Genomic DNA, 20,296 nt, shown 5'->3' on the forward strand with positions numbered 1-20,296 from the left:
GTTGACTCCTGACAGCAGTTTGAAATAAACACATTAAATGGTGCTAGTCATATCAGGCCACACCATAGTTGGCTTCCCGTGAGCCTGTTTTTTATGCACATTTTTGATTTGTACATGAAAAGAAAAACCTTGAAGTATTGCATTTGAGTTGGCTTGAGGGAGAAGGAAAAGTGTAGTGGAAACATTTCCAGCAAATAAAAGAGGTTTAGAAATCACATGACTGAAATATCTCTTCCCTCTGCATTTCGCTATAGTGAAAAAACAGCAAAAACGCAGGCGAGACAGGATGAATGTGTGGCCTGACAACATTCATCCACTTAGTGCAAGAAGCGAATATTACCACAATTATGAACTGAAGGAGCAATGAAAAGTGGCCATACATCAGCAGCTACTGGTGCTCTTTATTCACCTGATCAAGTTGCGCCTTGTTATTATTATTTGTGACATGGACTTTTGCACCACCTAGTGCTTACCTCGGAGAACTGGCTTACAGTAGTGAATGGAAACACAGATAAAAGTACTTTTTCTTCTACTGACACCTTTGCAATACATTTTAATGCAAAGATAATTCATGCTCCGTGTCCTCAGGGAGTTGAGTACGCACTTAACGCTGTGTTTCCATCATGGTACACTCTGAACGGTACCTTTACTTGGGAAGGCGGGGTGTGGGCTGTGCCCGATGGCTGCATTACTGAGAGACATAGCCAACAACAAACTACGACATTGAACGCACCACAACAGACAACAATAGATGACATCCAGCAGCTCAGTTTGTGGCTGTATGTCTCAACAAGACGTCAAGCTTTGTATAAGAATAGACTGTGTACCATATCAGTTTATTCTTTGCTATTATTCCTAATGGAAACAACCAAACTAAACCTCTTCCACTCGATGGAGTCACACGTGCTGTCTGTGGTTCCTAAAATGAGGCTCTGTGCCAGTCTGGTCCACGAATGCATACCTAAATGCCACATTCTGTTTCATCCCAATTAGTGCTGTCAAAACAACTTTTTTTAGCTTCATTAAAACATTTTGTTTTATCTTCCTGAGGTAGCTGAGCTTTGACCCACAATGGTGGAGTTCTAGGGTAAAAATTAGTCTACGATACAGGAACATTATTCTATTTTCTTTTTTGTTAATGTGTCCGAGTGTTGAGTATCTGTTTCGTGATAGGTTTCCGTACAGTTTAAGTTATTTTGTGCTAAACCATGCTGGTTTTGCAATATATCGATTATCACAGAATCATTGTACCGGGATATGATTGGAACCATGTATCGCGTATCGTGAGGCACCCGGTGATTCTCACCCCTAAAGAGGACGATGGACCGAGACAATTCAATGTCACATCTTAAACTTTACCCTTGAGAAGAACGATGGTGTGACAAATACACAAAAATTACAGAGTGGCACCATAATGTGAGAAGACACAAGAAACATTTTTTCTATAGGCCTTAATTTGCTCTGGGGGTTTTTTTTCCATTCGTGGGTTTTTCTGTCTGTGTGAAAGCAAACATGCTCCATCTGTAGTTCACAGGAGAGAATCGACGTTTAATCCTAAATATCTGAATTTAAATCTGCTGCCTTAGCTGAGCTTAATTCCACACAAAATTCAATGATTTTACATTTAAACACCAACTATTGCCAGTGTGTTCCAGCATGAGACTGTATCCGTACACGCAGAATGTCACCCTGCCACAGACACCGACACTAGAACACCAATAGACCGTGCACAGTGTCCTGACACGTATTTTATCTCGAGTCCACTCGCAGCATAAGACAAGACAAACAATATAATAAGCTATAATTGTTGCCAAATTACATTTTTGTAAAAAAAAAAAAAAAAAAAAAAAGATGTCTCAGTTCTTCTCTATCACTGACTGTTCATGCACAGGTCGCACACAAAAGTCCTGGTGAATGACAATGAATGCCCTTGATACAATAATGCACCATCGTATTATTAGACACTGTGTGTATATGTTCATCTTCTTGGTGCACATTCAACATTTTTATTATTCCACATTCTCTGTATAGCTGTGGTGTATGTTTCTTATGCTGTATATTGTATATTTTTTATTGAATTCCTTTATAACTTATTTGTTATATTCTTATATAGCTGTGGAATACGTCCTTCCTATCTATCTATCTACGTATCTATTTATCTATCTATCTATTTATTTATTTATTTATTTAACTCAACTGAAATGACTTGTCATGACAATATTTGGACATTAAACACAAGTTATTAAAAGAGCAGGTGACAAACCCAAAACCTGAATGATTGATTAAACCTCCTGGTTACCTTTTTGTCATCACTCATTTTACACACGTCTGTAAGATTTAAAGTTAAACCAAAAAAAAGAAAAAGAAAAAGGTTCATCATTCACATTCCCACCCCTTTCAAAAGAAAAGCATGAAGCCATTACAACTATAATATATCTGTAACAACGCTGTAGTGTATTATGTGCGCAGCTGTGCTGACAAAGATAATGCACAGGAAAAACTATTTATTTATTATATAGTATTTATTTATTTATTTAATTATTTTTGTTTATTCATCCACTGTGATGTCAAGGCAGTGTCAAGCTTGAACATTCAGTTTTAAATAAGAAAGACGTTTGAGTAGAACTTAATGTATAACACTTGAACACTTGAAAAAGCCTTAAAGTAATGTGGAGGTGTTTGCTTTCTTGACCGTACACAGCATGTGTACAGATACTGCAGTGCTCGGAGTGTGAGAAAGTATACATTGATTGTTTCACATAATAAACATGCTTCATCAGAGCATGTTTGCTCCGTCTCTTTGGACACAATTGTTAGTGACAGTTGACTTGTTTGCCTGTAATTGAGTGTAAACTAAAAGTGTTAAGCAGCCACAGCGAGAGGAGGCACAAAATGAGTCTTACCTGTAAATGTCCCACTCCCTTCCCGCACCTTAACGCCCTTTTAAACCATCTGTGGGTCCAAAGCTGCTGCTGCGGCTGCTGCTGCTGCTACAATCCAGGCGTGAGTCTGTGCCGTGGAGACATTTGCGTCCTGGGCAACCCAAAAAAAGAAATCGTGGATTTGTTTTTTTGTTTTTTTCTCCTGGATGAAATCAAGCAGCCGTCTCAGATATCACTCACGATTCTTCTTCTTCTCCTCCTTCAAACGTGGGCATGTCATCCGCCCACCGCACAGAGAGGGAGAGAGATCCCCGCACGCACGTCCAAACCAAACCCGCGCTGTCTCTTTACTCCGCGCCAACAGGAGCCGCTTTTTGGACGCGTCACTATCTGCGTCCAGATGGCGCGACTGAGCCCGTGTCAGACAGACAGACAGACAGACAGTGAGTCAGTCACCCACAGGATCAGGCCACACACACACACATACACACTCAGTGACCGTGTGACACTCGCTCCTCATCAGTCACTTCAGCCTCAGCTCTTCGCTCCGCCGCGTCTCTGCTCACTCTGACAGCTGCGCTCTGCGCGCAACAACTTTTTATGGAGAGTCCGGAGCGCACGCCGTGCGCCGCGCCGCGCTGCGACGCACCGCGCCGCGTCGCCGCTTCATCTCCCGCAACCTGAGGACCAGTCATTCTACAACATTGACTGCATTTAAACATCACTGCTATAGACAGCATGGAAAACTAAAATAAAATAGAAAAGAAAAAAAAGCAATGAATCTGTCCTTCAAAGGGGGCCCTTTTGTGGCTCAGGTGCCCACCTGGGGTGTAACTGTGTACGCCCATGTCACGTGGTTCACTTTGGGCAGTTGTAGGATAATGAAAAAAACAGGACTGGGAATGTAAGGCAAACCCACCAGATCAGTACTAACAGTGTTTTAGTGTGATACTTGTTTGGCAATCATTCTCAATATGATGTAATATCATAGTAAAATCATAAAAATATTACAATAATAGTGTGTTAATAAGAAGTTTATAATACAGAGCTATTCACAGGGTGAAAGCTTGGTCAGACAAATATAATATGGTCATTTATTATCTGGAAACAGCTGTAGTAGTGTGTGTGTGTGTGTAATAACTATGAATTAGTGACCTGTTTCTGCTTATCTTCATGGTAACCACATTAAACTGATCATCAAAGGATGTTTCTGTCGCTCAGTGAATAAAGCAGGTGGTCTGTTAACCAGAGGGTTTTGCGGTTATATTAGTTTGATGGTTATCACACAGCAACTACCGCTGTGGCCTCCAGATTACGAGTCCCTGTGTTAAAATGGTGTTGCACTGATAAGGAATCTCATTACCAAGCTTTACACTGGATATTACTCAGGAAAGAACATGGTATTACTGACTGTATTGCATTATTAAAATATACTACCGCTGTTATGACCTAGACATTATTATTGTAATGATTATAGTGTGTATTTGTTTTAGTGCGATCTTATAGTTAGTGATGATTCAGATTATTTGACGTTTGCTAGAAAATCCCAAATACTTAATGCACTGCTAGGTGAACTGTTGAGGAGTAAATGATAGCGTCCATACGTTCTAAAAGTTGTTAAGTAGTGCCATCAAGTGGCTACTTTGTGTATTTCAGCAAACATCCACATCATGATCCACCAGACAATTCGTTATGGACATATTATGTCTTTGTGTCTTGACATAATCAGAGGATTCAGTTTGATCAAAAATGTTTATTCCGTGGTGAAAACATTTCCGTCACACACAGACACACACGCACGCGATTTTTCTTTTTTTTTTTTTACAAAATTCGGTAGTATAATGCGAGTGAGGAGACAAGAAACAAATTAGAAAAGTGACATTGAAGCACAAAGTGATTGGCTTTTGCAGTTCATTCAGAAATAAAAAGAGAGCACTCAGAAAGTCCCTTCAGCTCTGACCATCAGGAAAAAATCAAAACCACTGATGCTGTTCCTTTTGTTTTTGTTTTTTTGTTGTCGTTTTTTTTTTTTGTTGAAACAGAAAAATTATCATCCTAAGGCAATTTTAGGAGCGACCAGATATCACGTGTCTCTGTAAAGGACTGGTACGAGGAAAACGTCCATGCGCTCCAGAGTCGACATCGATTGTTCAAGCTGCGTCTGAAAGGCATCAGCGGCTGTAGTAGTAAGTAGTAAGTAGTCGGTGAAACTGTTATCCCCTCGAGAATTCCTCAGCATTCCTCCTTAATGTAGATTTGTTCATCTGTGTCGGACTCCAGATGCTCCAGCCGCTCCGTCTGTCCGTTCATGATCTCGTCCGGGGTTTTCATGAACCTGGTGAACGTTACAAGCAGGAAACAACCATGTTTGACCTTTTTTTTTTGGCAACTATTCATTTTTATTCAATGCCTAGATGTACATTTACAGTTGTCATACCTGAACAGAAGTCTTTGCCCAGGCTCTTTCCTGATGATGTTCAGTTTGTAGTAGTGTCTCAGTGCTCGCGACATCTTCTCGTATGTCATATTTGTCCTGTTCTGTAACACATACAGTAAAAGGCCTTTATTGAAATTGCTACTGCCCGTCACAGTGCTATTAACATTCACACACAGGATGGGAGGAGTCTTTTATCATGTACTTTGCTCGGGACAGTTAGCGGTTGTGGGCAATGTCTTTAAGTGAGGGAAGAGGGCAGCCAAGGATTTCATTGTGCTGACCCTTTGCAGACCCTACCAACATATTAGAAGAGGGCACAACTACAGAAAACAAAATACTAAGAATTAAGGGGGGAAAAAAGCACAAGTGAAAAGGTTGCGGTTGTAATAATAAGAATTATACTATTTTGCAAAGGTTTCGGGGGGGATGTGTGACAGAAGGAGAGCAGCCATAGTGAAAGGGAAGGTTTAGTAGTGAGACCTGCTCTGATGTGTGGCTTGGAGACAGTGGCACCGTCTAAACGTCAGAGGGCACAGCTGAAGATGCTGAGATTCTCGTTAAGAGTGAGACAGTATTAGAAATGAGCATATTCATGTTGAACGGTTGAGGTGGTTTGGTCACGTGCAGAGGAGGGATAGGGATTATATTGGACAGAGGATGTTGAAGATGGAGGAGGGCTGGGCAGGAGAAAAAGAGGAAGACCACAGAGAAGGTTCAAGGTTTGTGGATGTTGTGAAGGACAGTTGGTGTAGCAGAAGAGGACACAAGGTTAGAGGACAAGATGTAGGAAAATGATCCGCTGTGGCGACCTCTAAAGGGAGAAGCCGAAAGAGGAAGAAAATACTATTTTGCAAAAGCATAGTCCGAAAGCTTGGATTCTCTGAGACATTTAAAGCTACAGTTTGGGTGTTTTGATTGTTTTGGGTGCATCTTCTCGTTTACCAAGTGATTCAGGAGCTCCATCTGAATGACGGAGGTTCGAAACTTATTTCACAGACCACAAAGACCAGTTTGACCTACTTAATTGGCTCGTGTATCAAAAAACGTTGTCTACGTTCCAATAGGCAACTCGGATGAACCCGGATTTGTGCGTGATCTTTGTTTTGTTTAGTTAACTAATAGTTATTTGTGAGTTCAGATTTTTACCTTACATATATTCTCTTATCGAGATTATTGCTGGTAAAAAAAAATCTGTATTGTAAAAAAACCAAAAACAAACCACAGACTATTCTCTCGCCTTAATCTGGCACATCCCTGCCCACTGATCCACCTGAAGCATGACTGTGACAGAGCGTCTGTGTGTTTACCTTGTGGTTGCCCCAGAGTCTTGCCAGGCCATTGGGGTCCATGATGCGGAAGACTTTGTTCTCTGGATCCTCCCAGCGGATGTAGTTCTCGTACCTGCTGTCTGACAGGAGCTGGTAGACGTAGTCCCACAGCAGCCTGCAGTCTGCACAGACACAATGAGGAAACACTGTTGAGTGAGTTTGCAGAGAAAAGAATTCTGAGCTCCCGTCCTAAAAATGCTGCTTTGTGTCAGTCGTGAGGTTTCCATTAAAATTGATTGGGAACTTAAACCACATTTTCAAAGTTGGTAAAAGAAAACGTGTATTCATGTGTTTTTATCCATTGCTGCAAAGTGAAAATTTAGCTGTAATGTACAAGAGGGATGGAGGCGTCGGTCCTAAATCTTTTTCCACTAAAGCATGAACTTTTCTTCCTCCCTTTAAATCACAGTTTCACCTCATGCAGCTTTAAATATTGGTTTATACAGGTTTATTTTGGCAGAGCCTTTCATTTTGCATAGTAAGCTTCCAATTCAAAAAGCAAAATGCATGCTCCTGCTGGTTTGTCCTACATACAAAGTACAAATTCTAAAGTTACAAATATATCGATTTTTGTTTTTCATAATAAATAATGAATACAAACAATAATAATGAATTTAATTTGTTGTTTGTTGTTACACACAAGACCTTTGGCCTCGACCTAAATCTTACCTGCTATCCGTCCTATGGGCATCTGCTGCTCTTCTGGAGGCGACACTGGCATGATGACATGGTTCCTGTAGAGGGCCTCCTCCTGCTGCAGCAGGTGCTGTTGCTGCTGTTGCTGCTGCTGGGTCAGCTGTATTTGATGGTGGTGGCCATGAACTTTACTCTCGCGCCCATTCTCGAGCGTCGCCTGGGACAAATGTCCACCGCGGCTGTTCCTAAAGTCCATGCCGGCAGCCCCACTGCTCCTGCTCGGGCTGAGGAGCAGAGGGTTCATTATAGTGCTGGGCATGAGCTGGATGACGCGAGGAGGGCCCGCCTCCTGGCCGCCAGGGCTGCCCGGGCACGGGGGATCACGGGGTGTCGTGCAACGCCCGTTGGGTGCAGCCGGGGACACCGACAGTGGGTACATTTCTTCAGGCAGGTGGTGGTTGCTGTCGGGGAGCTGGGAGAAGGTCTGGTGGGAGTCCTCGTTGGTGGGACGAGTATTGTTTGGCTCTAGAGGGGAGCGACGCGGGGCTGGGTGATGAGGGGAGCGAGAGCGGTGCCGCAGCTCAATGGTTGGTGGATGCTGGGGGAGTGGCTCTGTACCACGTGGCCCTCGTCGTACCGTTTCTGTGAAAACAGAAGAAACACAATACGCCATGAATATCTATATGTACAATAGCTTAAACCAACCTTACACAAAGCAATTTGAAATGATTTTTATCATCGCAGACGTTGTGTAAAGCTAGCCGTTTTATAGTCTGGTTACAATTTAGTTGCGGCTCATGCAAAAACTGATGACGATGAATGGATTAACTCTATCCAAATAAGAAGTAGCATAAGTTTCTCAAAAAATAAAAAAAATGTACTACTTTTTTGCCTTATCTGTGTATTATGGATCTAGGAAATAGATCACTTCCACTGACAGACTCCATTCACTGACTGACAGATGATCTTTGCAAACAATGGGCACATTTAATTAATATCAATTAAAATCTTGCAAAAGCGTTTGGGTTCATAATTTGGATGTGCAACATTTTTTTGCCATGCAGGTGTGCCAACAGTAAATGCAGACAGTCACATGAGTGCCTGAAGCCTTACTGCTGTTAACAAAAACATTCTTCCAAGACAATTAGTGTAAGAGTACATGAAATGACCACTAGGTGTCACTAAAGTCATATAATATGGCTGAGCATTCTGACGTTTAACAACATTGGTACACTTCCCTGGTATGTGACAAAAGTAGTTTGAGTTGTGTTCTATTCTTATTCAAATGCAACACAAGAAACCACAGAGGCCTCAACACAGGTCACAAATGATAAATACCTGATTTAAGACATGCCACAAAAATGTTTGTGGTGTCCTGTGCAGTAGCTTGTTAAAAAAAATAATTTAAAAAAATACGGCATTTCCTCGTTGAACAGGTTCTTACAGTCGACATCTTGTCTCTAAAATTATAGCTCCATCTGACTTCATAGCTGTTGTCACATTTCCTCAAATCAGTGCCAGGAATCAGTCCCAGGTATCACAATTACTTCCTTAATAGCGACAAACAACAGGTCAATCAGTCTGAGAGAAGAGAAACCAAAAGTTCCTGTATCTTCGTCACAATACACACAATACACGATACCTTTTGCTGTTAATATTCCTAAAGAATATTTTTAATATCCCCATTTCAATGTATTGTTTACCATTTTGAAAATGTCTCTATTAATTGGTTCGAAAATGAACCATGAGGATTTCCTGTTAGCGATTATAGGAAGCATTTATTCTTTTTCAGATAGAATAAATATAAATAAATATAAATAGATAGATAGATAGACTATAATTAAATTTAAACAGCAAGAACATTTGACATTTTGTACTATTTAAACTTTATTCAAATTCGCTAACTAACAAGCTAATGCTAGTTTGCTGGACAATGTTATTGTTGTTTTCCATTGTTTGTGTTACAAAGCTTAGCCGTGTAGCTTGAGCTGAGACTTAAAACACAATGACAGCAACTCAGTGACATCTGAAGTCATTTTACTCAAGATTTATGTATAAAGGCTACATTATTCATATTAATATTACCCAAACGATGCATCAAGTGAAGGCCTAATGAGGCTGTGTGACTGACCTTCGAGCTTCAGGTGCTGCACAGCGCTTTCAGGCAGCGAGTGGAAGGAGTTCCCTGGAAAGTAGGCGGATGGATACAACACATGAGGCTTCCTCTGCTTTAGGATATGCTGCAGCAGCTCATAAAGGACGTCCCCTGCAGAGATACAAAGGTCAGAGGTTAGCATACGTCTCCTGGCAGCATTTTACTCCTGCATGAAAAGGGGAAAAAAAAAAAATCAGCGATGACGTCAACCACAACTTCTTCTTCTCCTTCTCTTTGCTTTCCAGGCAGCAGAGCAGCTTGAGCAATAATGGAAGAGCCAGTGAGGAGGCAGACACATTTTAGGAGCGAGTTCAATCAAATGTTGAAACGTCTCCTTGATGTTCACCCCTCATGACCCACTGAGTGACTGGACTGTACCCAGTAAGTTTTTCTTTAAATTAAGGGGTTTTTCCTCTACGTTAACTTTAAATGAGGATTATTACAAATGATGCAAACGTTTCCCACGTAGGAAAATCACTGCAAAATTGAAATAGCTTTTGTAAACGCACCAGACATCTAGTCAATTTGAGTCTATTCCCCAGAAAGCATGGGACTATCTGTTGACACAAGTAAATGGGCCATGGCTCTATGTATAGTACTCTGCCACTCTCCTTTAAGTGGTTATACAGCAGTGGTGACACCAGGCAGAAAACCTGAGCAGGAAGTTCACTGAATGATTAACAGCTGTTTGTTTTGCCTCAACACTAACAACAACGACTCCACTCCCGTCGTCACAAAACATTGACACGGTTAAGAAATAACCATGAGATGTGTAGATTTGAACAAAGGCTGCCATCTCACATGATCTTTCCCTTTCTTAAGCACTTACCATAACAAGGAAATGATTCTCATAAAGGAAATTAGGAAGAATGTGTATACGCAAACACACACACACACACACACACACCCCTTTCAGTTCTCACTTTCTGTTGTGTGGTATTAAGTTGCAAAGAAGGAAAAATCCCTACTTCCTGGTGCATGAAAGTTTGCTGTGATTTAAATATCTTCTCTTTTAATTTTCTTTTGTGTCTCTGAATCTGTAAATGATTTAAAAAAATTTAATCAAATACAGTTACTAGGAATGTAATTCTAGTGTCACATTATCTTGAAGTCGTATAAAAATGCCTTCAACTTTAAAACATCCTATGAAACATATTCAAGTCAAAACATGTAGCAGATAATTGGTGAGGTGAAGATGGATAAGAGAAAAAAAAAACCCTTCTGTGGTCTGAATTCTAAGTATTACTACAAAAACATGCTCCGTTGTCATGGTTGCTACAAGGAAAACCTGCATAAGTACACAGAAAAGCAAAATCTATTTTAAGTAAACATCCTTACAAGCTTAACACCAAGTCTATTATTAGTATCACTGTGATAAAAAAGACTAATTTATAAGTATAAACACAAACGAAAATGTGGTATTTCACGAGAACTACTGTTTTACAAAGCTAACTACAGAGAAAACATGGTCTATTAAAGGTATTACTGCAAAACATTTGCAAGTAAACCTATTAAGAATAGTGAATATTACTTTAATATAAGATAACGACAAATAAAAACATGCTCTATTAAAGTATTACTACAAAAAAGTCAGTATAAATACTAAGCAAAGTTGGTCTTTTCTAAGTGTTATTGTATTCTAAGGATAACTACAAAGCATGGATAAGACATAAAACATGGTCTATTTAAGTATTACTTCAAAAACTATAATACAAAGAAAATGTGGTCTTTTATAAGTGTTACTGTAATATAAGGATAAATGCAAAGAAAAGCATACTCTACACTACATAGTATTACTACAATTAAAGAAATACATATATTATTCTAAGTATATACACTACAAAGAAAAGCAGGGTCTATTTCAAGTATTACTACAATGAAAAAAGCCTATTTTATGTACAACAACAAGGAAAACATGGTCTACTACGACTACTACTGCAGAGGAACGTGTGGTTCACAGCAGACTGGTGTGAAATTCATCCTGATAATTGCTCAAAGGAGGAAACGGGCACCTAACGAGAAAAAAGAAAAAAAAGTGCTCTCTTCCCTAAAATGATGTTTTCATCGGTGTTACTAACAACAAAGGACCAGAGCAACTGCTGAAATCTTATCAGTCACTTTCACTTGTATCACTTGACACTGCATGATTAAGTTTTAGGGACAAATTGCTATTGAAAAATCGAAAGACAGCTCCTGATTAAAAACCATTACACAACTAAATGACTTTATTGTCACGTTAGAAACAATAACTGATGGAATCTGTGAGCACAAGTCACGCTATACAGAGTTTTTTAAACCCCCTAGAACTTAGTGTCTTGCCAGGATATTAAAAGTCTGACATTTTTGCTTATATTTGACAACGTCTTGAACAGCTGAGTCTCCCCCCCCCCCTCTCTCTCTCTCTCTCTCTCTCTCTCTCTCTCCGTCATACAACACTTGGAGGTGTTTCATCTCTCGTTCTAGAGATGCTTTCTGAATACAGTGGGAAACAACCTCGCTCTTTTCCAGCTGTACAGAGCAACTGTTACGGCACAGACCTACAAAGGGCGAATGAGGTGAATGCTTTATTAATACCTACTTCAAAATAAGTTCAAAATAACTGATTAAGAGTCACTCGTTAAATAAAAGCTGAATTACTCCACCTCATATTGTGCTTATTCTGTACTTCGATAAACAATACTAATGTTTATGAGGCAAAAGCTACAGACTAGACTACACATTTAAGCCCCCCCCCCCCCTCCCATCACCTTGGAATAGCCAGTGCTTGACTATTATTGATATAAATGTAACTCTATAAATTGCATTCATTATAGATGTGTTATTTACTCCACATTAGTGTCACTCTTGGTTTGTTTCTTTTAACATTTTAAGGCGGTAAAATCACAAAGGTGGCTTAGTACTGATTTGCACGTTTGTATTCATTAAGTGTGGTTTTTACTGAAATTGAATTAAACAGGTAAACCAGTTTGATGATCTCTAAATCTAAAGATAACTAGGTATATTAAATGATTGTTTGTTTTTACTCCAACCAGCCACTTAGTTCGCTTTGACCAAAGCAAAAGTAAAAGAGCTGAATTAATATTGTTGAAAAATAAAATATATTTTACATACAGTACATATAATTAAATTTGATAATTTCTAGTAGTAATTTCAGCTTAAAAGTGTTTATTTCAAATAGTATCTCAGCATGTTTTGCACACATTTCTGAGCCTAAAATTGTGGAGGATTTTTTTTATTTTATTTTTTCCCGTGTCTTATCTCCGTGTTTCACAACAGTGACCACTCATTACATCCCACTCGTATGACTGATCACCCTGAACCACATCCCACTGACAGCACTGACTTCATCCCCGTGTACTGTTACATTTCCCGGAAACACCAACGGTCACACACACACAATCTGCCATGAAATGTCATTTTTAAAAAGACAAATCAAAAAAAAAAAAAAGTATTTTAAGTAACCTGGCTGGTGGTGTTACCCAGGCGACAGTTGAGGTTGATTTGTGCTTCCTGATCAACTGTCTCCCACTTCCTCCCCCAGCAGCCTCGCTGTAACAGCTGCCTCTCTCCACTGTCGCCATCCCTCCTCTGCATGCTCCACTTTGACTTTATTGATTTTTAAAGGGCACAGTTTGGTTGAAAACACATTTCACTAACACACATCGTCATGTGCAGCTGAAGCTCAAGGCAAATTAAATTCAAGACTTTTTTTTAGAGTCTTGAATTTGTTATGTTTTCTAGAATTCTGTTCCTGGACGAGTTTCTGTGTTTGTCACTGTGCATGGTGGGAATCCATTGCCTTGAAACACTTCCTGCACTAAACACATTATGCCTCATGGGACGAGATCTCGGGTTGGACTGCCAATTTTTATTGAATTAAAACTTGCACGTGCCATACGGCAGTGATTCTCAAACTTCTTATACCAAGTACCCGCCTGAGATAATATTGAGTTCTCGAAATAACACCCGTTAACGCCAACGTTAAAATACAGTGATGTAAAATGGGCCGAGCAAAGTCAGCTACCGACTTTTCATAGGAGGCAGATTTATTCCCAAAAAGATCATTTTACTCCGTCATCCTCCTCCTCTTCAGACACTGGTATAATGAAATTGGATGAAGATGGAGCGAGATATAAAGTGACTCTAATTATCATTATTTCATTTTTTTTTGTTGTTGTTGTTGTTGTTTCACTCCGATTAAATACAGTACTCTGGTATATACAGTGAAACAGTATTTCTGATTTTTCTACCACCACAAGGATGCTCTTGTACTGTGGTCCATGTACCACCAATGGACACGTACCACAGTTTGAGAACCATGCATGACCGTACAGGATAACGTGACTAGCTAAGCTTATTTTATATGTTGGTTCCACTTTCCTGATCTGCATGACATTACTGTGAGAGGCATTCAATACATTTTTAAAAAAAAAAAATTTTTTAAGAAATGTTACCAATTATTTTTGAGATTTTCAATTAGAAAAAAAAAGACTTTTGAATGATGAATCTGACATTTTAATACCAATTAAGGCCTTTGTTGTTGTTTTTTTATTAATAAATGAATCCAATGCCTTTAAGCCTTTTTTCTAATCTCATTTTGCTTTGAGACAAAATGTTGACAAGTTAATTTATCATGCTCCTGTCAGGCATTTGCAACAGCAGGTATTAGCTTTTTTCCCTTAGAAAATGTTTCCATGCAATTTCCATGATTTTCTAGCAATAAGTCATGATTTAGAACTGAATCTTATTTTCCAGTCTTGGTGTTAAGAGAAATATTATTGGAGTAATCAAGTGAAAGTGATTCATTAGCACAACTTTGAACTCGTATCATATCTGTTCCCCAGCCTTGAAAAAAATGCTTCCAAGGCATTTACGAGGATAGGAAAAGGAGTACCAGAGTGGGGGGATCTGTAGCGGAAGTCCTCCTTGGTGAGCAGCAGCAGGGCTTTGCCATTCATCTGAAATGAGCCGCTGGTGATCGGCCGCAGGGCAAACTCCTTTTCGGACCATCGGAGCCACTGGGCCACATCCTCCCTGCTCCAAAACACTGGCTGCAAACCTGTAGATTTGGAAGAAGAGGGAGGAGAAAGGTGAGGTCATAGTTTGATGAATATGCAACATAATGAAAGAAGAAAAATAAGAGGAGAAGAAAGACGAGCTCAGTGAGTGGAAAAAACAAACAAAAAAAAACAGTATGGCAGGGGGATGGGGCGAGGAAGGAAGAGAGAAGGAAAGACAGGAAGGGGGGAGGGGAAGGGGAGGGAGTGGGGAGAGAGGAAGGAAGGAGGCAGAGGCAGTAAAAAGGATATTGAGGAAGTGGGGATAAAAGCCAAAAGAAGGGTGTGATTATGGGAACGGTGGCGGAGATACAAAAAAAAAAAAGATGAAGGAGGAGAGGAGGCCCACTCCGAAAGGCAGAGGAGGTGAGAATTAATGATTAGAAGATGATAGGTTAAGGGGAAGAATACAGAATAAATCACAAGGATGACAGAGAAGGGGAGGGAGGGGGGGGGAGTATAAGAGAAAGATAAGTCACACATTTGATCTGTTCAGCTCTTTGCTCACTGAACACACGTTAGAGGAGAGACAGTTTGTGTGGAAATGCATGAGGACAAATGGAGGAACAAGACACACTTTCAGTTTGTTTCTCATGGGTGTAAAACATCTGCTCTGGTGGCCAATAACCATTTAGCGTCAACAGTGCAAAGAAACAGAAAATCTCACCAAAAGTTCTGGAGCATTGAAACATTTTAATATAAACATACTGGAGGTAAAACGGAAACTTTAATTTCCTTTCGCATTTTGCATGATCTGACCACAGTGACACCGACTTCTGCAAAGGCTGGAGCTTCTCTTTTAGTTATTTCCACTAGATTTTCAGGTTCATGAATGTATCTTCTATTAAACTTTTTTAGAACTGAGGCACGGATTAACCCTGGTGCACAAGCGCTTGCCAGCTGAAATGCCAAAATAGATTCATGGCAATTATATTATTATTTAGTTTTGGACACAAACTAATTAACTGATTAAGAAAGCAACATTACAGGTAGAGCTACTACAACCTAAGCTTGGTTGACATCAAATTCTTTTCAAGGACTTTCCAGGACCAATCCCTCAAGTTCAAGGACAGAACATGGTGACACAGCATGTACAGTCCACAACAACGCTAGTAATTATGACTCAGTGTACGACAGTGCGACCAAAATTACCCAGGGAATAATACTCAACTTGACTTGCGACTTTAATCTAGTGTTATTAGATCCTTTTTGGAGACACTGGCGTGAGAGCACGTATCACTCTAAAGGTCCATGCCCAAAAATGTACGCACCCTCCCATGCACATGAAGCATGATGCTTAGAAACTAATAAATTATGAGCACGAGGGGGGGGGGGGGGGGGAATGCATCACAGTCTGTCTGTGACCAGAGCAGGTTTCACACACACACACACACTCAGCAGCTCAGTGCGAACGTCGGTGCAAACTATTTTGAAGCTTGATTTTACACACACCGTTCCACTCAAACTCCACTGCAACCGCTCTTGTAATCATCATCATCATCATCATCGCCACTCACACGGTGACATTAGAAAAGAACAAGAACTTTGAGGTGCAGTGGAAACGCAAACGCACACAAATTACTGGGAATTATATTCTGGTAATAAAAGTTCCTGGAAATCTTGGTGGAAAAGGGGGCTAATGGCTCTCGTGTCGTGTTCACGGAACCTTATTTTGAACCACCGTGATTCTTTGTGAAACATTATTGAACTCTATAATCTTCCTAATCCTTTCTGACACATGCACTTTTATAGCATTACACAACAAAATGATTCAAACCATTATTTAGCTTGGTTGACATGGACACTGCCGCCTCATCATCATCATATCATTTTGCACTTTGTGTAACCCAATGATTTGCAGTGTGAGTCAGACTCGCCCCCTCTCTTTCTTTTTTTTTGTCTCCATCTCCTTTTCTCACGCACACACGCGCGGTCAGAAAAACAGACTTTTAACAGCCTATAGCTGCGATCAGAACATCCAGGACACCATCGCAGAGCAATAGCTACTCAGCTCTTACATCTCACTTATCGGCCAGACTCAAACACTTCCCCAGGGAGTTGGACAGCTGTTATCTGTGGCCGCAAATGTCACTGTCACACAAGTAATAGGAACCATGTGCTCACTTTCAGTCCACCCCCCCACCCATTCAACCCCCCCCCCCGTCAAACAGAGGAAGTTTTCACAGAGAACAATCAATATAAAAATGAAACCCTGTCTAGATTGTCAGCTTCCCATTTCTTCCCCTTCCTACTAGTCCTTTTTATTCAGCGAGTGGCACGAGCTCCAGCAATAAGCCTGGGAAAGCCTAGGTTATCTGAAGCGCAGCTTCCAGCTTGTCAAACCAACAGCTTGTCAACAGACATTCTGAGAATGTGTCAGGGAAGGGGGGGGATACAGGTGTTTCACAACCACAGGAACTAATGGGGGTAGATAAGGCGCTGTGTGTCTTCATATTTTCTTCCTGGATGTCTAGTTTTAATCATTTTTAGAGATTTGCTTCGGTAAAATTAGTGGTAAAAGAACGATTTTGAATATTGCTAAAATTATAAACGTTCAAATCTAACTGGTCAACGTCACTGGAAAAGCGGTGAAAATCTTCAAAACCAGCGACATCATCGATGTTGTTTCAATATTGAGTCAATCTGCCAGCTGCACTGTATGCATCAGCTGCATGTTTGTCTTTCAGGGCTGACTTGTGAGAGCAGTGAGGCCAGGGCAGGCAGCAGTGCAGCCTGGGTCACAAGGTCACGGCTGCGGTATGCTCTCTCCAGGGCCGGAGAGCAACGCTGCTCTGCCAAAACCCCTCCGAGGTTCCGGTCTGCCGGCCTCAGCCATCTGCACAGAGCCCAGAGGAGGAAGCAAAACGGGGAGCCGGAGGGAGGAGGAGGCGTTGGAGGAGAAGAAGGAAGAAGGGGGCCCAAACAAACGTGTCCCACAACGCACTTTGGCAGGAAGCAATCCAGCGTGGGCTTCATTTCAGCAACAGGAAACTTCCTGCGGTAAGGTCAGCGAGGGTGACGCGGCAAGGTTTATTAACAGACAGCAGCAAGACAGACGGGAGAAAAGGAAGAGTGGAAACAGAAAAGGAAAGAGTGATGAGAGCAGCTGCGGGATGCTGTGTGAGGAGGGAGAAAAGAGTCGAGATAAAATGGCAGGGACAAGAGGAAATACACAGTGGCATGAAAGGGAAGGAAAAGCAAACATGAGGGAAACTGATACAAAGTCAGTATTTAGATTATGTTTACACAGTGTGGGAATATATTCAGTCCATGTGTCTCTAGGTGATTCTTTTGACTGTAAGAATTCTGGCCTTGTAATCGACTGATCACTTGTCCACAGTGGACTCTGCCTCTGGCACGGTGTCAGCTGGGTTTATCCCACTGTCATTGAATATGTGCTTCATGAAGACCGAGCTGTTTTTAAGTTCTAGTCCCTTCAAACAGTGTCAGAACTGAGCAAATACAGTGATGACACAGTGAGATGTCTCCTAGTCATCTTTAACCAACTATTTACATTGGTTCACAGCAACAATTTTGGGTGAACTGCCTTTAAATTCAGTGCTGTCTACGATACTGCATCTAAGGAAGAGTACCAATGACCTTACTAGTACTGTCACATTCATTTATCCACAATTTGGAGAGGAGGGGAGTTCACACTTGAACCTAAATCTCTATCTTGTTCCAAGTTCAAAATATACAGCCTAGAAGCGCATCGGACTATAGGGGCCATAAGGTTGGTGTAGTGGTTAGTACAAGAAGACCCAGGTTCGCAACCCGGTTAGAACACGGGCCTTACTGCATGGAGTTTGCATGTTCTCCCTGTGTGTGTGTGTGGGGGGGTTCTCCGGGTTCTCTGGTTTCCTCCCCCACAGTCCAGATGCAATATGGGGATTAGGTAAATTGGACACTCTAAATTGACAGTAGGTGTGAATGTGAGAGTGAATGGTTGTTTGTCTCTATGTGGCCCTGTGATGGACTGCTGATCCGTCCAGGGTGTACCCCGCCTTTCGCCCTATGTGGGCGAAGATGGGCAGAGCATGAGTGTTCATCCTGGCGTAACTAATCACCATTGGCTTCAAGTGAGCATTGTCATTTCTCCTCACATACGAGTTAACTTGCCCAGATTTAGAGCCGCTCAGTTCAAAATTGGTCACCCTCCACCCTGCAGTGGTCACAGATTAACTAGTTAGCAGGACGTCACTTCAGTCCTCTCGGGACACACTCATTTCTGTACAAATCTACACCCTTAATATAAGACAACCCCATTTTTCAAAGAAAATAACACAGGAAACACTAGTATCACGAATATGAAAGTTGTCTGTTGCCCAATTTCAGGACTAAAAGCCGAATCACACTCAAGCTGCAGGTTTAGGAGCTTAATTATCTCATATTCATAATTTCCTGTCCAGCCAGAACAAACCTTTTGTTGTGTCGCCACAAAAACATGCTTTGCTCGACTTAAGGAAGAAAGGAAATACACAGCAAGGAAATAGAGTGAGGAGAAAAGTGTGGATGCTTCAACACACTCACACACTTCCTGCAGCTGATAAATTATTCCTATCTGGTTGTTTTACGTCAGAATGTGTTTGCTGCAGGTTACAGGGAGAAAATCAATTTCGCTGTTCATTGTCATTAGTCTCTGCCTTTGTTGGTTGCATCTCAGGTTCATGGCATAGCTGTGTGTGTGTGTTTACATTGAATTAAAACCTGCAGCATGACAGCAGCAGGATCCCAAGCCCTTTACCAAACCGTGGGCTCCTAATCCTCTCTGATGACACATAATTTTCACTCTGTGGTTTCTCAGGCCCCCGCTCACACTCACTAACACAGACACACACACACACACACACACAGCGCACAAGTTGCCAAGGCAACTCATAAGTGCTTGGGATGAATGAAGGGAAGAGGAGGATGAGATCACTCGTATCTTATTTCGTTGTTGCGGTACACAAGTCCACAACGTCCCCTCTCAGCCCAGACAAGTTAATAAGGTCCGACCTGATGAGGAGATTTAAGAAGAATCGCAGCTTCGCTCGCACATCTCACTGTCTGTCGCACTGCTGCCTGTGCTGCTTATGTTTCTCCCACCCAACTGAAAACGGCAACATAAACTGCCTGATGAAAACTGGACTGACAAAAAAGGGCTTTCACTAAGACAAACACATGTCTGTGGGCCAAAATAAAAGCTCTCTGTTTTCATGTTCTCTGGCCGACTAATCCCAGGATTCTTTGCACGGCAATCGCAAAATTAGCAGTGTGGAAGGTATGTAAGTCTCTAAATTAAATGAAAACTTAAAAGTCCTGTATATACAACATTTATGCACTACCGGTCATCTCAGTTGAGTAGGCGTCTGACCAAACCAAAAAGCAATCGTGACAGCTTGGTATCTTGATATTTTCGGGGATTTTGGCAATAATGATAATTAGTCGATATCCTTTGAAAATTGTTATTTTAATTGTCTGTGTAATAACTCATTCATTGTTGCTTATGGGGGGCTGGTGTCTCCATGTTTTCTCCTTATTAGCATATAACCTGTGTGCCATTAGTAGTCATGTGAAACTGAATTCTGCTCACGGCTTTTGTGCACATTTCACTGTTTTTTGTTTAAATACTCAATAATGTCAATTTGCATATGTTTAAATCACGATAGCATCTTAGACAAAATATCTTGCACATCCCTAATTGTAGCTGGTTATTAAAAGAAAACATGTAACTTAATATATTAATTAAATTACTTCGGATGAATTTTGGAGCTCATTTGCAGCTCATAGATGCGAACATCTTGGAAATGCCCGACAAA

The 20,296-nt window shown here is 40.9% G+C and overlaps 2 protein-coding genes across 4 annotated transcripts in view; both read right to left on the reverse strand.

The window, feature by feature from the left end:
* Positions 1-3,454, reverse strand: part of LOC131455756 (chemokine-like protein TAFA-2) — an 83,631-nt gene extending 80,177 nt beyond the window's left edge. The window contains exons 1-2 of one of the 2 annotated variants that reach the window (XM_058623527.1): positions 3,123-3,454; positions 2,904-3,033 (exon numbers count right to left, since the gene is read on the reverse strand). The gene's annotated coding sequence lies outside the window, so the exon portion shown is untranslated. Of the gene's footprint in view, positions 1-2,903 lie in introns of both variants that reach the window. The other variant, XM_058623528.1, reaches the window with a different exon arrangement.
* Positions 3,455-4,620: 1,166 nt separating this feature from the next.
* LOC131456579 (transcription factor ETV6-like) overlaps positions 4,621-20,296 on the reverse strand; it is a 29,565-nt gene continuing 13,889 nt past the window's right edge. For both annotated transcript variants that reach the window (XM_058625039.1, XM_058625038.1), the window contains exons 3-8: positions 14,333-14,497; positions 9,415-9,549; positions 7,317-7,925; positions 6,627-6,769; positions 5,320-5,420; positions 4,621-5,217 (exon numbers count right to left, since the gene is read on the reverse strand). In XM_058625039.1, coding sequence (XP_058481022.1) covers positions 5,115-5,217; positions 5,320-5,420; positions 6,627-6,769; positions 7,317-7,925; positions 9,415-9,549; positions 14,333-14,497 — 1,256 coding nt within the window. In that variant the 3' untranslated portion in view covers positions 4,621-5,114. The remainder of the gene's footprint in view (positions 5,218-5,319; positions 5,421-6,626; positions 6,770-7,316; positions 7,926-9,414; positions 9,550-14,332; positions 14,498-20,296) is intronic.

The sequence above is a fragment of the Solea solea genome, chromosome 3 (genome assembly GCF_958295425.1).
Source record: "Solea solea chromosome 3, fSolSol10.1, whole genome shotgun sequence".
NCBI lineage: Eukaryota > Metazoa > Chordata > Actinopteri > Pleuronectiformes > Soleidae > Solea > Solea solea.